General features: G+C 58.0%; 1 protein-coding gene across 1 annotated transcript; it reads left to right on the forward strand.

Moving 5' to 3' along the window:
- Window positions 1-1509: 1509 nt before the first annotated feature.
- On the forward strand, window positions 1510-14663 carry SH2D6 (SH2 domain containing 6). The gene is made up of 10 exons (XM_037886453.2): window positions 1510-1622; window positions 4679-4695; window positions 6495-6615; window positions 6768-6820; window positions 7570-7651; window positions 8080-8193; window positions 12754-12803; window positions 13120-13203; window positions 13734-13892; window positions 14187-14663. The coding sequence occupies exons 1-10, from the start codon at window positions 1541-1543 to the stop codon at window positions 14301-14303; spliced, it is 879 nt and encodes a 292-aa protein (XP_037742381.2). The 5' UTR covers window positions 1510-1540; the 3' UTR covers window positions 14304-14663.
- The last annotated feature ends 933 nt before the right edge of the window (window positions 14664-15596 follow it).

Here is a 15596-nt window from a genome sequence, read left to right on the forward strand (position 1 = left end):
CTATCCACCCCCCACCCCAAAAAAGAAAATGTGTCTAGTTTTCACACTGCCTGTCTGGTCACCCTAGGCAGGGAGCCCGGAGGGGGGGCGGTCACCCGGCTGGGAGAGTGGGGGAGAAATGTGCGGGCAGGGGGTGATGTGCAAGGCAGGGCAGTGGGGTGATGCGGGCATGGGGGGCTATGCAGGGGTGGGGGTGATGTGGGCATGGGGGGCTATGTGGGGGTGAGGTGATGTGGGGGTGATGTGGGGCAGGGCAGTGGGGTGATGTGGGCATGGGGGGGCTATGCAGGGGTGGGGTTGATGTGGGGGCAGGACAGTGGGGTGATGTGGGCATGGGGGGGCTATGCGGGGGTGGGGTGATGTGGGGGTGATGTGGGCATGGGGGGGCTATGTGGGGGTGAGGTGATGTGGGGGTGATGTGGGGGCAGGGCAGTGGGGTGATGTGGGCATGGGGGGGCTATGCAGGGGTGGGGTTGATGTGGGGGCAGGACAGTGGGGTGATGTGGGCATGGGGGGGCTATGCGGGGGTGGGGTGATGTGGGGGTGATGTGGGCATGGGGGGGCTATGTGGGGGTGATGTGGGGGCAGGGCAGTGGGGTGATGTGGGCATGGAGGGGCTATGCAGGGGTGGGGGTTGATGTGGGGGCAGGGCAGTGGGGTGATGTGGGCATGGGGGGGCTATGCAGGGGTTGGGCTGATGTGCGGGGCAGGGCAGTGGGGTGATGTGGGCATGGGGGCTAAGCAGGGGTGGGGGTGATGTGGGGGCGGGGCAGTGGGGTGATGTGGGCATGGGGGGGCTATGCGGGGGTGGGGTGATGTGGGGGTGATGTGCGGGGCAGGGCAGTGGGGTGATGTGGGCATGGGGGGGCTATGCAGGGGGGGTGATGTGGGGGCAGGGCAGTGGGGTGATGTGGGCATGGGGGGGCTATGCAGGGGTGGGGGTGATGTGCGGGGCAGGGCAGTGGGGTGATGTGGGCATGGGGGGCTATGCAGGGGTGGGGATGATATGGGGGTGATGTGGGGGCAGGGCAGTGGGGTGATGTGGGCATGGGGGGGCTATGCAGGGGTGGGAGTGATGTGCGGGGCAGGGCAGTGGGGTGATGTGGGCATGGGGGGCTATGCAGGGGTGGGGGTGATATGGGGGTGATGTGGGGGCAGGGCAGTGGGGTGATGTGGGTATGGGGGGGCTATGCAGGGAGGGTGATGTGGGGGCAGGGCAGTGGGGTGATGTGGGCATGGGGGGGCTATGCAGGGGTGGGGGTGATGTGCAGGGCAGGGCAGTGGGGTGATGTGGGCATGGGGGGCTATGCAGGGGTGGGGGTGATATGGGGTGATGTGGGGGCAGGGCAGTGGGGTGATGTGGGCATGGGGGGGCTATACAGGGGTGGGGGTGATGTGCAGGGCAGGACAGTGGGGTGAGGTGGGCATGGGGGGCTATGCAGGGGTGGGGGTGATATGGGGGTGATGTGGGGGCAGGGCAGTGGGGTGATGTGGGCATGGAGGGGCTAAGCGGGCGGGAGGCGATGTGGGCACCGTAGGGATGGAGCAGGGAGGCTCATGGGACCCTATTGTGTCTCCTCCCCACAGGCCTCAGACCCCACCCCCGCCCCCTGAGCGGCCGGGTAAGTGATGGTCCCAGCCCCAGGAGCCTGGGGGGGTCATTAGCAGCAGCCGCCTAAGCCAGGCCTGGGATGGCTGCATTACTCCCCCAGCCTGCCCTGTGTGGAGGGTGTGACGGGATCCCCCAGTACATCCTGTGACCCCTTAACTCGCCAGCCTGGGTTGTCCCTCACAGAGCTTCGCCAGCGACAAACAGCAAACCCAGCCCAGCGCTGGGATCAGTCCCCACCACCATGGGGAGCCCCACACCCAGCTACACTGCGTGTTCCCTGAGCCTCTCATGAATCACCAGAGAGGCACCAGCCCATCACTCAGCCCCCAGCCTCGCACCCCAGAACTTCCTCTGCTCAAGGGCCCCTTGCACAGTGCAGGCCCATTCATTCGACAGAGGGTACTGGACACACACCAGCCCCTGTTAACCTGAGCTCAGATTCCCTGAGCACTTCCACCAACCCCCATTGTTCGGTGAAACAGAACACGGATTTATTACCAGAAAGATCGATTGTGAGAGATTATAAGTAGCCGGCAGAGAGATCAGAGTTGGTTAGAACATAAGAGCGGCCAGACTGGGTCAGACCAAAGGTCCGTCTAGCCCAGTGTCCTGTCTGCCGACAGTGGCCAGCGCCAGGTGCCCCAGAGGGAATGAACAGAACAGGGAATCATCAAGTGACCCATCCCCTGTCGCCCGTTGCCAGCTTCTGGCAAACAGGCTCGGGACACCATCCCTGCCCAGCCTGGCTAACAGCCATTGATGGACCTGTCTTCCATGAATGTATCTAGTTCTTTTTTGAATCCTGTTATAGTTTTGGCCTTCACAATATCCTCTGGCAAAGAGTTCCAGGGGTGACTGTGTGTTGTGTGGAAAAATACTTCCTTCTGTTTGTTTTAAAGCTTCTGCTTCTTAATTTCAGTTGAAAGAACAGGAGTACTCGTGGCACCTTAGAGACTAACAAATTTATTTGAGCCTAAGCTTTCGTGAGCTACAGCTCACTTCATCGAGTGAGCTGTAGCTCACGAAAGCTTAGGCTCAAATAAATGTGTTAGTCTCTAAGGTGCCACGAGTACTCCTTTTCTTTTTGTGGATACAGACTAACACGGCTGCTACTCTGAAACCAATAATTTCAGTTGGTGGCCCCTAGTTCTTGTGTTATGAGAAGGAGTAAATAACACTTCCTGATTTACTTTCTCCACACCAGCTTTTCCAGGCTGAAAAGTCCCAGTCTTATTAATCTCTCCTCATATGGAAGCCAGTCCATATCCCTAATCCTTTTTGTTGCCCTTTTCTGAACCTTTTCCAATTCCAATATATCTTTTTTGAGATGGGGCGACCACATCTGCACGCAGTATTCCAGATGTGGGCGTATTGTGGATTTATAGAGAGACAACATGATATTTTCTGTCCTATTATCCATCCCTTTCTTAATGATTCCCAGCATTCTGTTCGCTTTTTTGATGGCCGCTGCACATTGAGCGGATGTTTTCAGAGAACTATCCACAAGGACTCCAAGATCTCTTTCTTGAGTGGTAACAGCTAATTTAGACCCCATCATTTATAGGTATAATTGGGATTATGTTTTACAATGTGCATTACTTTGCATTTATCAGCATTGAATTTCATCTGCCATTTTGTTGCCCAGTCACCCAGTTTTGAGAGATCCTTGTGTATCTCTTCTCAGTCTGCCTGGGACTTGACTATCTTGAGTAGTTTCGTATCATCTGCAAATTTGGCCACCGCCCTGTTTACCCCTTTTTCCAGATCATTTATGAGTATGTTGAATAGGACTGGGCCCAGTACAGACCCCTGGCTGACACCACTACCTCTCTCCATTCTGAAAACTGACCATTTATTCCTACTCTTTGCTTCTTATCTTTTAACCAGTTACCAATCCATGAGAGGACCTTCCCTCTTATCCTGTGGCAGCTTACTTTGCATAAGAGCCTTTGGTGAGGGACCTTGTCAAAGGCTTTCTGAAAATCTAAGTACACCATATCCACTGGATCCCCTTGGGGCACATGCCCGTTGACCCCCTCAAAGAATTCTAGTAGATTGGTGAGGCAGGATTTCCCTTTAACCCATGTTGACTCTTCCTCAACAAATTATGTTCATCAACATGTCTGACAATATTGTTCTTTATTATAGTTTCAACCAGTTTGCCCAGTACTGAAGTCAGACTTACCAGCCTGTAATTGCTGGGGTCACCTCTGGAGCCCTTTTCAAAAATTGGCGTCACATTAGCTACACTCCAGCCATCTGATACAGAAGCTGATTTAAATGATAGGTCACAGACCACAGTTAGTAGTTCTGCAATTTCACATTTGAGTTCCTTCCGAACTCTTGGGTGATACCATCTTGTGCATACCATGAGAAATAAAAATAAATTTCCAGTCTAAATTCTACAAACTAAGCAGGATTAGAATCAAGCATTTTCTCGCCCTAGTAGATGTTACAGACAGCTCACAGTTCTCAATACACGGGCTGGATTCCCTTTCAGTCTGGGACCAATCTTCCCAGTTCAAAGTCTTTGTCCTCCAGACAATCGATCTTGCAGCTGTTGAGATGGGGGCGGGGAGAGGGCAAGTGATGTTGTCACTGCCCCTCTTTTACACTTTCATCCAGCCAGGATCTTTCTAGCAGCTGTGACGTGGGGTCAGGCAGCCCCCAAATTGCACCTGCCCTCTCTGAGGAGCCTCTGGGAGGGAATTGTTCTTGATGGGCCATCAATGCCTGTCTGGCCAGTGATGGCTGCTCCTTTGTTGCCACTGAAAGGCTGGTTGTGGGTGTCTTCCCACCTCACAATGTATTTCACAATGTAACACGCAGACCAATGTTAACTTCCCATACAATGAGAGTACACACAATTCAACAGGATATTAATGTTCGACAGATCAGATACCTCACAAGGCCCTCACATCATCACCTCACAAAGGTGAAAATGGTGACTATGGGGTTCCAGGGTATTACTGTGGGGGACAGAGTGTCATGGAGGGAGGTCCTGAGGGGTGGGGCAGGTCCATAGATGGGCAGGCAGAGCCACTGACAGCCCCGTGTGTGTTACAGAGAGCAGGGAGCATGTGGTAAGTATGGCCCAGCCAGAACCCCACCCCTGCCCCGCCCACTGAACCCCCAACCCCGCCCCCACCCACCCACAGCCCCACCCACCACTTCCTGCTCTGCCCCGCCCACTTCACCGTAACCCCACCCCAACCCAGACACAGCCCCACCCATTGCTCCCTGCCCCACCCTACCGACTGAACCCCCAACCCTACCCTCTCACAGCCATAGCCCCGCCCACTGCTCCCTGCTCTGCCCCGCCCACTTCACCATAACCCCACCCCCACCCAGACACAGCCCCACCCATTTCTCCCTGCCCCACCCTACCCGCTGAACCCCCAACCCTATCCCGCCACGGCCATAGCCCCGCCCATTGCTCCCTGCCCCACCCCACCCACTGCACCCCCACCCTTGTCCCCACCCTGCCCACTGCTCCCTGCCCCACCCCCACCCCACCCTATGCACCCTGCCCCCACCTAGCCACAGCTCCACCCATTGCTTCCTGCCCCACCCTACCTGCTGAACCCCAAACCCTACCCCCCCGTGGCCATACCCCGCCCATTGCTCCCTGCCCCACCCCACCCACTTCACCGTAACCCCGCCCCCACCCAGACACAGCCCCACCCATTTCTCCCTGCCCAACCCTACCCGCTGAACCCTCAACCCTATCCCGCCATGGCCATAGCCCCACCCATTGCTCCCTGCCCCACCCCACCCACTGCACCCCCACCCTTGTCCCCACCCTGCCCACTGCTCCCTGCCCCACCCCCACCTCACCCTATGCACCCTGCCCCCACCTAGCCACAGCTCCACCCATTGCTCCCTGCCCCACCCCACCCACTTCACCGTAACCCCGCCCCCACCCAGACACAGCCCCACCCATTTCTCCCTGCCCCACCCTACCCGCTGAACCCCCAACCCTATCCCCCCCATGGCCATAGCCCCGCCCATTGCTCCCTGCCCCACCCCACCCACTGCACCCCCACCCTTGTCCCCACCCTGCCCACTGCTCCCTGCCCCACCCCCACCTCACCCTGTGCACCCTGCCCCCACCTAGCCACAGCTCCACCCATTGCTTCCTGCCCCACCCTACCCGCTGAACCCCAAACCCTACCCCCCCATGGCCATAGCCCTGCCCATTGCTCCCTGCCCCACCCCACCCACTTCACCGTAACCCCGCCCCCACCCAGACACAGCCCCACCCATTTCTCCCTGCCCCACCCTACCCGCTGAACCCCCAACCCTATCCCGCCATGGCCATAGCCCCGCCCATTGCTCCCTGCCCCACCCCACCCACTGCACCCCCAACCTTGTCCCCACCCTGCCCACTGCTCCCTGCCCCACCCCCACCTCACCCTGTGCACCCTGCCCCCACCTAGCCACAGCTCCACCCGTTGCTTCCTGCCCCACCCTATCCGCTGAACCCCAAACCCTACCCCCCCATGGCCATAGCCTTGCCCATTGCTCCCTGCCCCACCCCACCCACTTCACCGTAACCCCGCCCCCACCCAGACACAGCCCCACCCATTTCTCCCTGCCCCACCCTACCCGCTGAACCCCCAACCCTATCCCCCCCATGGCCATAGCCCCGCCCATTGCTCCCTGCCCCACCCCACCCACTGCACCCCCAACCCTGTCCCCACCCTGCCCACTGCTCCCTGCCCCACCCCACCCTATGCACCCTGCCCCCACCTAGCCACCACTCCACCCACTGCACCCCTCATGCAACCTCTCACCCCAACCCACTCTGTCCCCCAGCCATTGCTCTGCCCACTCCCCCAGCCCCAAGGCAGCACCCACCTGCCCCCGTCCCACTCCGCAGGGTCCCAGTGTGGCGGAGGAGTCAGAGGAGGGGGACATGTACGAGGCGCCCCCCTGTGAGAGCCAGGCCTGGAAGGTGGCTCCAGCCAAGAGGCAGGAGGACACGGACGGCACCTACCTAGGTAACGGGACCTGGCGGGCAGGAGACTGGGAGGCTGGCAATGGGGGAAGGGAGCAGGGGGCTGGGAGTAGTGAGGGGCAGGGTTGGTGGGGGTTGGAAGGTTGGGGGGCAGCGTGGCCCCCAGTGCCCATCTCACCCTGTCCCTGCCTCCAGATCACGCCACTGCCCGGCGCTGCTCGGAGCCCTTCACCCTGCTGCGAGCCAAGGTGAGTGAGCCACCCCCACCCCACACGAAGCCCCCAGCACCCCCAATCCCCTCCCCCAACACTGAGACCGCAATCCCCCATTCCCCTCCTGCACCCCATACCGAGCCCCCTGCACCCCAATCCCCCTCCCCCAACACTGAGACCGCAATCCCCCATTCCTCTCCTGCACCCCACACCGAGCCCTCTGCACCCCCAACCCATCTCCCACACCCCACCCCACACTGAGCCCCCTGCACCCCCAATCCCCTCCCCAACACTGAGCCCCCTGCACCCCCAATTCCCTTCCCCATGCCCCATCTCCCCCAGGCTGATCTTCCTCTCCCCAGGCTGAGCCCCCACACCATCAACTTGCTTCTTCTGCTCCCCCACCCCCAGTGCTGGGTCCTCCCAGCCAGCACCCCTGATGCCCCCTGCCAGGGAAAGATACAGGGTGAACAGACAGGGGGCTCCCCTTCACCTAAGAGTCATGGGCCCCAGGAGGCCTCCCAGCCCCCTATTGCCCCCCCCATCCACCCTGTGACCACCCTCTGAGGTGGTGACATGGCACCATGTGGCCAGGTACGTTCCAGGAGAGCCCAGAGAGCCCTATATCCCACCACTGCCACCATTTACCCCATGGAGCCACCCTGGCCCAGCCAGCTCCAAAACTGGGGACTCAGGAGTTGGGCCCAGGAGTTACTCATGGGGGGGCAGGAGTTACTCATGGGGAGCCTGGCTGGCTGGTAACCAGTCCCTCTTGTAACCCACAGTTCCTGTCGAAGCTCAGCCTAGTGCCTGGCACAGATGCTGGCAACAGAGAGGAGATGCCCCGGGGCCTGGCCTGCGGGAAAGGTGAGGGTCTGGGGGGTCTGGGAGGGGGCTGCTTTGTGGAGTGACCCCCTTCCCCACAGACACCGAGTCCCCCCAGCCTGGGAGCCTGGCAGAGCCGCTTGGAGGCACCCCGGGACCCATGCAGGCTGGCTCTGGCCACAGGGCTAGGGGCAGCCTGGCTCCCTGCCCACCTTTGGGGTCCCCATTTGCCCCTGCCCCGTGTGGGAGGGGATCTCTTTGCCCGGGGCAGTGATTGCCATGGTGACAGGTGGGCATGCTGATGGTTGATGGGGTAGTCGCGTTGGGGCCGTGGGGCGTCCTAGGGGCTGAGTCTTTGGGGCTGGGCCCTGGGGCCCCTTGGGCTCCCCACACGCCCGGCTTGGCCACGCAGCCTCTTGCCCCTGGCTGGCCCCTCGCGCCCGGAGCTGAGCCGCCTCCTTCCCTTACAGGTCTGGACAGAATCCGGGCAAAGATCCCGCCAGCTCCCGCCAGTCACAAGGTCTCCCTGTCCAGCTCCTTCCCGAGGCCCCCGCCGACACCTGCAGGCCCCACTGCGCCCCGGGGTATGTGGGGCGCCGGGTTTGGTAGATGGGAGGTGGGGGGAGTTTCTGGGGGAGGACTGGGACAGCTGGGGGGGCTTGTCCCTGCGGGCTGGTGGGGGCTCCTCAGAATCCCCCAGGGCCTTTCCTGGGGGCTCCCCAGATGGGGTCCCTCTGTTCTCTTCAGTCCTGCTTGGGCTCCGGATGCTTCTGCCCATCCCATAGCCCCCTCCAATTCCTCCCATCACCCCGCAATCCCTTACCCCCAGCCTGTCTCCCCCGCACCCAATCTCTGCCAGCGGCCTGTCCCCATCCCCATCCCCCCACAGTCTCTGCCCCACCCCAGGCCTGTCCCCATGGATGTGCCCCACCCAGTCACATGGTTTAGTGTCTCAGGGCTCCCCAGGACTCCAGTGGTGACCCCCCTCCTTTCAGGGGGGGATTAGCCTCTGCTGCTCACTTCACCTTGTTCCTGCACCCACAGATCCCGGCCCGACCTCGTGGGTATTGAAGGGTATGTGCTGTATAGGAAAGGCAAAGGCGGGGGAGTAGCATTGTCTGTCAATGATGAGGTCGACTGTAAAGAAGTAAGAAGCGATGGAATAGATAAGGCAGAGTCTGTCTCGGCAAAAATCACATTGGGGAAGAAAACTACTCGAGCCTCCCCTGGGATAGTGCTTGGGGTGTGCTAGAGACCGCCGGGATCCGACGTGGATCTGGATCGAGCCCTCTTTAATGTTTTTAATGAAGTAAATACGAATGGAAACTGTGTGATCATGGGAGACTTTAACTTCCCAGATATAGACTGGAGGGCAAGTGCCAGTAATCATAATAGTTTTCAGAGTAGCAGCCGTGTTAGTCTGTATTCGCAAAAAGAACAGGAGGACTTGTGGCACCTTAGAGACTAACACATTTATTTGAGCCCAAGCTTTCATGAGCTACAGCTCACTTCATCGGATGCATTCAGTGGAAAATTATAAGTAATAATAATAGGGCTCAGATTTTCCTGGCTGCAATAGCTGAACCAACAACAGGGGATGCCATTTTAGATTTGGTTTTGGTGAGAACCTTAAGAACTGCATAGGGGAAACTGAGGCACCCCCACACGATTCAGAGGAAACATTAAGAACAGTCCCACTTCGTCACATCGACAACCTTGGTTCAAGCAATCATGAGCTAATTCAGTTCAAACTAAACGGAAGGATAAACAAAAATAGATCTGTGACTAGGGTTTTTGATTTCAAAAGGGCTGGCTTTAAAAAATTAAGGAAATTAGTTAGGTAAGTGGATTGGACCGAAGCACTTGTGGATCTAAAGGCGGAAGAGGCCTGAAATTACTTCAAGTCAATGTTGCAGAAGCTATCGGAAGCCTGCATCCCAAGAAAGGGGAAAAAATTCACAGGCAGGAGTTGTAGACCAAGCTGGATGAGCAAGCATCTCAGAGGGGTGATTAAGAAAAAGCAGAAAGCATACAAGGAGTGGAAGATGGGAGGGATCAGCAAGGCAAGCTACCTTATTGAGGTCAGAGGGATAAAGTGAGACAGGCTAAAAGTCAAGTAGAGTTGGACCTTGCAAAGGGAATTAAAACCAATAGTAAAAGGTTCTGTAGCCATATAAATAAGAAGAAAACAAAGAAAGAAGAAGTGGGCCCGCTAAGCACTGAGGATGGAGTGGAGGTTAAGGATAATCTAAGCATGGCCCAATATCTAAACAAATACTTTGCCTCAGTCTTTAATAAGGCTAATGAGGAGCTTAGGGATAACGATAGCATGAGAAATGGGAATGAGGCTATGGAGATAGATATTACTGTACCGAGGTAGAAGCCAAACTCGAACAGTTTAATGGGACTAAATCGTGGGGCCCAGATAATCTTCATCCAAGAATATTAAAGGAATTGGCACATGAAATTGCAAGCCCATTAGCAAGAATTTTTAATGAATCTGTAAACTCAGGGGTTGTACCGTATGACTGGAGAATTGCTAACATAGTTCCTATTTTTAAGAAAGGTAAAAAATGTGATCCGGGTAACTACAGGCCTGTTAGTTTGACATCTGTAGTATGCAAGGTTTTGGAACAAATTTTGAAGGAGAAAGTAGTTAAGGACACTGAGGTCAATGGTAATTGGGACAAAATACAACATGGTTTTACAAAAGGTAGATCGTGCCAAACCAACCTGATCTCCTTCTTTGAGAAGGTAACAGATTTTTTAGAGAAAGGAAATGCAGTGGATCTAATTTACCTTGATTTCAGTAAGGCATTTGATACAGTGCCACATGGGGAATTATTAGTTAAATTGGAAAAGATGGGGATCAGTATGAAAACTAAAGGTGGATAAGGAACTGGTTGAAGGGGAGACTACAACAGGTCACACTGCAAGGTGAACTGTCAGGCTGGAAGGAGGTTACTAGCGGAGTTCCTCAGGGATCAGTTTTGGGACCAATCTTATGTAATCTTTTTATTACTGACCTTGGCACAAAAAGCTGGAATGTGCTAATAAAGTTGGTGGATGACACGAAGCTGAGAGGTATTGCCAATTCAGAGAAGGACCGGGATATCATGCAGGAAGATCTGGATGACCTTGTAAACTGGAGTAATAGTAATAGGATGCAAAAAGAAAAGGAGGACTTGTGGCACCTTAGAGACTAACCAATTTATCTGAGCATAAGCTTTCGTGAGCTACAGCTCACTTCATCGGATGCATACTGTGGAAACTGCAGAAGACATTATATACACAGAGACCATGAAACAATACCTCCTCCTATCCCACTCTCCTGCTGGTAATAGCTTATCTAAAGTGATCACTCTCCTTACAATGTGTATGATAATCAAGTTGGGCCATTTCCAGCACAAATCCAGGTTTTCTCACGAAAGCTTATGCTCAAATAAATTGGTTAGTCTCTAAGGTGCCACAAGTACTCCTTTTCTTTTTGCGAATACAGACTAACACGGCTGTTACTCTGAAACCAGTAATAGGATGAAATTTAATAGTGAAAAGTGCAAGGTCATGCATTTAGGGATTAATAACAAGAATTTCTGTTGTAAATTGGGGATGCATCACTTGGAAGTAACGGAGGAGGAGAAGGACCTTGGAGTATTGGTTGATCACAGGATGACTATGAGCCGCCAATGTGATATGGCTGTGAAAAAAGTGAATGTGGTCTTGGGATGCATCAGGCGAGGTATTTCCAGTAGGGATAAGGAGGTGTTAGTACCGGTATACAAGGCACTGGTGAGACCTCATCTGGAATAGAGTGCGCAGTTCTGATCTCCCATGTTTAAGGATGAACTCAAACTGGAACAGGTACAGAGAAGGGCTACTAGGATGATCTGAGGAATGGAAAACCTGTCTTATGAAAGGAGACTCAAAGAGCTTGGCTTGTTTAGCCTAACCAAAAGAAGGCTGAGGGGAGATATGATTGCTCTCTATAAATATATTGGAGGGATAAATACCACGGAGGGAGAAGAATTATTTAAGTTAAATACCAATGTGAACACAAGAACAAATGGATATAAACTGGCCATCAGGAAGTTTAGACTTGAAATTAGACAAAGTTTCTAACCATCAGAGGAGTGAAGTTCTGGAACAGCCTTCCAAGGGAAGCAGTGGGGGCGAAAGTCATATCTGGCTTCAAGACTAAGCTTGATAAGTTTATGGAAGGGATGGTATGATGGGATAGCCTCATTCTGGCAATTAATTGATCTTCGACTATTAGCAGTAGATATGCCCAATGGCCTGTGATGGGATGTTAGATGGGGTGGGATCCGAGTTACTACAGAGAATTCTTCCCTGAGTATCTGGCTGGTGAGTTTTGCCCACATGCTCAGGGTTCAGCTGATCGCCATATTTGGGGTCGGGTAGGAATTTTCGTCCAGGGCAGATTGGAAGAGGCTCTGGAGGTTTTTCGCCTTCCTCTGAGGCATGGGGCACGGGTCACTTGCTGGAGGATTCTCTGCACCTTGAAGTCTTTAAACCACGATTTGGGGACTCAGTAGCTCAGACATAGGTCAGGAGTTTGTCCTGACCCACAACCCCTGCTATCCTGGCCCTGGACAGAGGCAGCCGTGGTCTCTCCCCATCTGGGTGTGGCCTGTTTGGGGGCTGGGGAAGGTGCAAGCGAGCTGAGGCCGTGCGGAGCCGCTTCATCTGGGACTGAAGGGGAAAGGCAGGTGCTTGCAGGCCAGGCACAGCCCCTGGTGCCTGTGAGCACCCCCTGGGGGCAGAGAGGGGGAGTGCACCGCACAGCCGGGGCGCCCTGTTCATTGAGGAGCAGGTGTCCGGTCTCCCTGAGGCTGCTGGGCCAGTGGCTCCTGCCAGGCCTGGGAGCTGGTGGAGGGTCAGGGAGCGAGGGTCAGGCTGGGAGCTGGTGTGGGTCAGGCCTGCGATCTCCCCAGGTCCTGGCTGAGTGTCAGTGACTACGGCGCCCTCCCAGGGCTGGGCCCGTAGGGGATAAAGGACCCACTACTGCTGCCAGCTGAGGGAGCTCCCCTCAGGCTCATGGCAGAGGCCTGGGAGCGTGGTGCCCATGGCCCGGCTGGACGTCTGCCGCATCTCCTCTTAACCCGTCGGTGTCCTGCCTCTTTCAGCCTCGAGCAAAGCCCCAGCCTCGCCCAGGGGCACCGGATCCCCAGCGGAGGTAAGCGCCTGCCCTGCCTGTGGGCTCGCTGTGCCTGGGGGGCGGGAGGGGTGGCACCTTCCTCCCGGAGCAGCCAGCACAGCCTCTGGGAGGGGCTCACCTCGGGAGGGGGAAGATATAAGGGGGGGCCCCAGAGCAGAGATATGAGAACTCTCCCTTCCCCACCCTCACCATGGTGGTCCCAGCTTCACCCCCCGCCCCACCCCACCCCACCGGCAGCCAGGTGCATTCTGGGAAGATTCATCTTGAGCGTGTCAAGTGTTGCCATGGGGGAGGATACACACGGCTGCTCTCACCTCTCCCCTGTGCTCCCCAGGATCCTGGCATGCAGGACCAGGCCTGGTATGCCGGGAGCTGCGACCGGCACGTGGCGGAGAGCGTCCTGCAGGCGGTCAATAAGGTACCGGCTGCACCCGCCAGGCGAGGGCGAGAGCAGGGCTTGGCACTGGGAGGCAGGACTCCTGGGTTCTCTCCCAGCTCGAGGAGGGGAGTGGAGTCGACTTGTTGGGGAGGGGCTGGGAGGCAGGACTCCTGGGTTCTCTCCCAGCTTGAGGAGGGGAGTGGGGTCGAGTTGTTGGGGAGGGGCAGGGAGGCAGGACTCCTGGGTTCTCTCCCAGCTCGAGGAGGAGAGTGGGGTTGAGTTGTTGGGGAGGGGCTGGGAGGCAGGACTCTTGGGTTCTCTCCCAGCTCTGCTGCTGACTCTCTGTGACTGTGAGTGGGTCAGTCCCCAGCTGTACTGTGGGGTCAGTGTGGGGGGATGGAAGGGGCCCAGAGCCCGTCCCTGGGGCTGTAGGGACCCTGTGGTGGTTCCTCCTGCACCCAGGAGCTGCCACAGGTCTGTGGCAGGTGGGGCTTGGGCAGGCCTGGCAGCGTCTCCCAGCGCCAGGTCGGGTCCCCGCCCCAGTGCTGAGCAGCCCCCCTCTGCCCCAGGACAGCGCGTTCATGGTGCGCCAGAGCTCGGGGCAGGGCTGGAATCAACCGTTCACCTTGGTCGTGCTGTACAAGGGCCACGTCTACAACATCCCCATCCGCTACCTGGAGAGCAGCCGCCAGTACACGCTGGGCAAGGACGGGAAGAGCCACGAGGAGGTGGGTGCCAGGAGGGCAGGGGGTGCCAGGGAGCCCTGAGGGAGGGGCAGCCTCTCGCCTGGGAGCCCTGGGAATGGGGGGGGACCCCTGGGAAAGCTCCTGGTCGCCCCTGCTGCTCGCTTGGCCCGGGGGGCGGTGGGTGGCAGCCCCAGGCCGGGGCAGTCAATGGACAACTGGGAGCCAGTGGAACTGGGCGGGGCACATCCGGCCCTGGGAACGGCGCCCCGCGGAGGGTCGGGCTGGTCCCACTGCCCCCAGCCGCTCTCTGCTGCCATCTCCCCTTTTCTCCCCCAGTGGTTCGACAGCGTGGCCGGCATCATCCAGCACTACAGCGAGCACCCCCTGGTGCTGATCGAGGGCAGCTCCGCCTCCAGGGCGCACACCTGCCTGCTCTTCCCCGTCAAGCCCTGAGGGCTGGGCCCGGCTGCTGCCACCCCCAGCTCTGCCATGCGGGATGCGAGGCTCTCTGCCCTGGCTGCTGCAGGACGGACAGCAGGGGGCGCCAGCGCTGCAGAATGCCCCCGTGCGGGGCCATGCAGCCCCTGCAGGGGACAGGGCTTCGGGGGCTGGGAGCTCCCCCGGTCCGGCTGGAGTGGCTCCTGCTTTCGCCTCTACAGCCCTGGTGGGGTCCGGCTCCTGTAGCCCTTGGCTCGGGCCCCTCTGCTGCAGTGGGGGGTTTGGAGCCTTTGGGTTTCTCTGGGTCTCGCTTGGCCTGCTGCTCATGGTGGGATCTCCAAGCCCCTGGGGCTCCCGGCCGCGCTTGCCCCGTGTCAGTGTGAGGTCCCAATAAACGTTGGGACGCGCCTGGTGCTGCCTCCTGGAGCCTCTTTGCTGCCATTGTCCCCCTGCCCCCCCCCCCCGCCCCATTTGCAGGCTGGGTCCTTTCCAGAGCTGTCCACTCTGTGCCGGGAACTCCCTGGCCTTGGCCTCGCCCCAGCAGCTAATCCAGACAAGTGTGTGGGAGGGCGAGGCAATGAGACTGGCTGCATCAGATGCTGGGCTGGGACCCATGGGGCTGCTGGGTTCGATTCCTGCCACTTCCCTGCTTGGTGCCTCAGTTTCCCTTTCCACCATTGTCTAGTTAGCCCCACCCACAGAAAGTTCCATGCCCGAATCGTGGTCTGTGGCTGTGCAGCGCCCAGCACAACAGGGGCCTGAGCTCACTCTCCAGGGCTCTGGGCCGTGCCCGGCACCATGGGGCCCCCTTTGGACCTCCAGGCTTAGCCCCGGGATTGAAGGTCGCAGGCCTGACTGTCAGCACCTGCCGGCCTGAGCCCCCCAAGTATGTTCTGCTCCCCGGTGCCCAGTGGGCTGCATATGGGGCCGTGGCCCATGTTAATGGCGCAGTTGTTACATGCTTGACGCTGCCAGGAGGTGGCTGGTCCGGGCAGGGCTGAGCGCTGGGGAGCTGGACCGTGGGCCTGTGGCTCCTGGGGGAGGGGGCAGGGCTAGGTCAGCAAGCCCAGAAGAGCTGGGCCCAGGCAGGTTGTGGAGGGGAGACCTGCAGGGAGCAGAGTGGGGGGCTCAGTAGGGGGCAGTCAGGGCTGGCCAGGGGATGGAGCTCCCCCCGGCCCCGCTCACTGACCCATCGGGGCCCTAGCTACAAGGTGAGGGATGCTGCAGAGAATGCACCCCCCACCCCATTCCTGGGCTCGTGGCCAGCGTGCCCCCCCGCCACCGCCCCCCTTCCTGGGCTTGCGGCCG

This window comes from Chelonia mydas, chromosome 26, assembly GCF_015237465.2.
Source record: "Chelonia mydas isolate rCheMyd1 chromosome 26, rCheMyd1.pri.v2, whole genome shotgun sequence".
Taxonomy (NCBI): domain Eukaryota; kingdom Metazoa; phylum Chordata; order Testudines; family Cheloniidae; genus Chelonia; species Chelonia mydas.

Bases quoted from the DNA above. Each gene is read 5' to 3' on its own strand.
- SH2D6 (XM_037886453.2), top strand. From the start codon at position 1,541: ATGGAGCAGGGAGGCTCATGGGACCCTATTGTGTCTCCTCCCCACAGG. The intron at 12,804-13,119 runs GTAAGCGCCTGC...TGTGCTCCCCAG, and splicing joins GCACCGGATCCCCAGCGGAG to GATCCTGGCATGCAGGACCA. The intron at 13,893-14,186 runs GTGGGTGCCAGG...TTTCTCCCCCAG, and splicing joins ACGGGAAGAGCCACGAGGAG to TGGTTCGACAGCGTGGCCGG.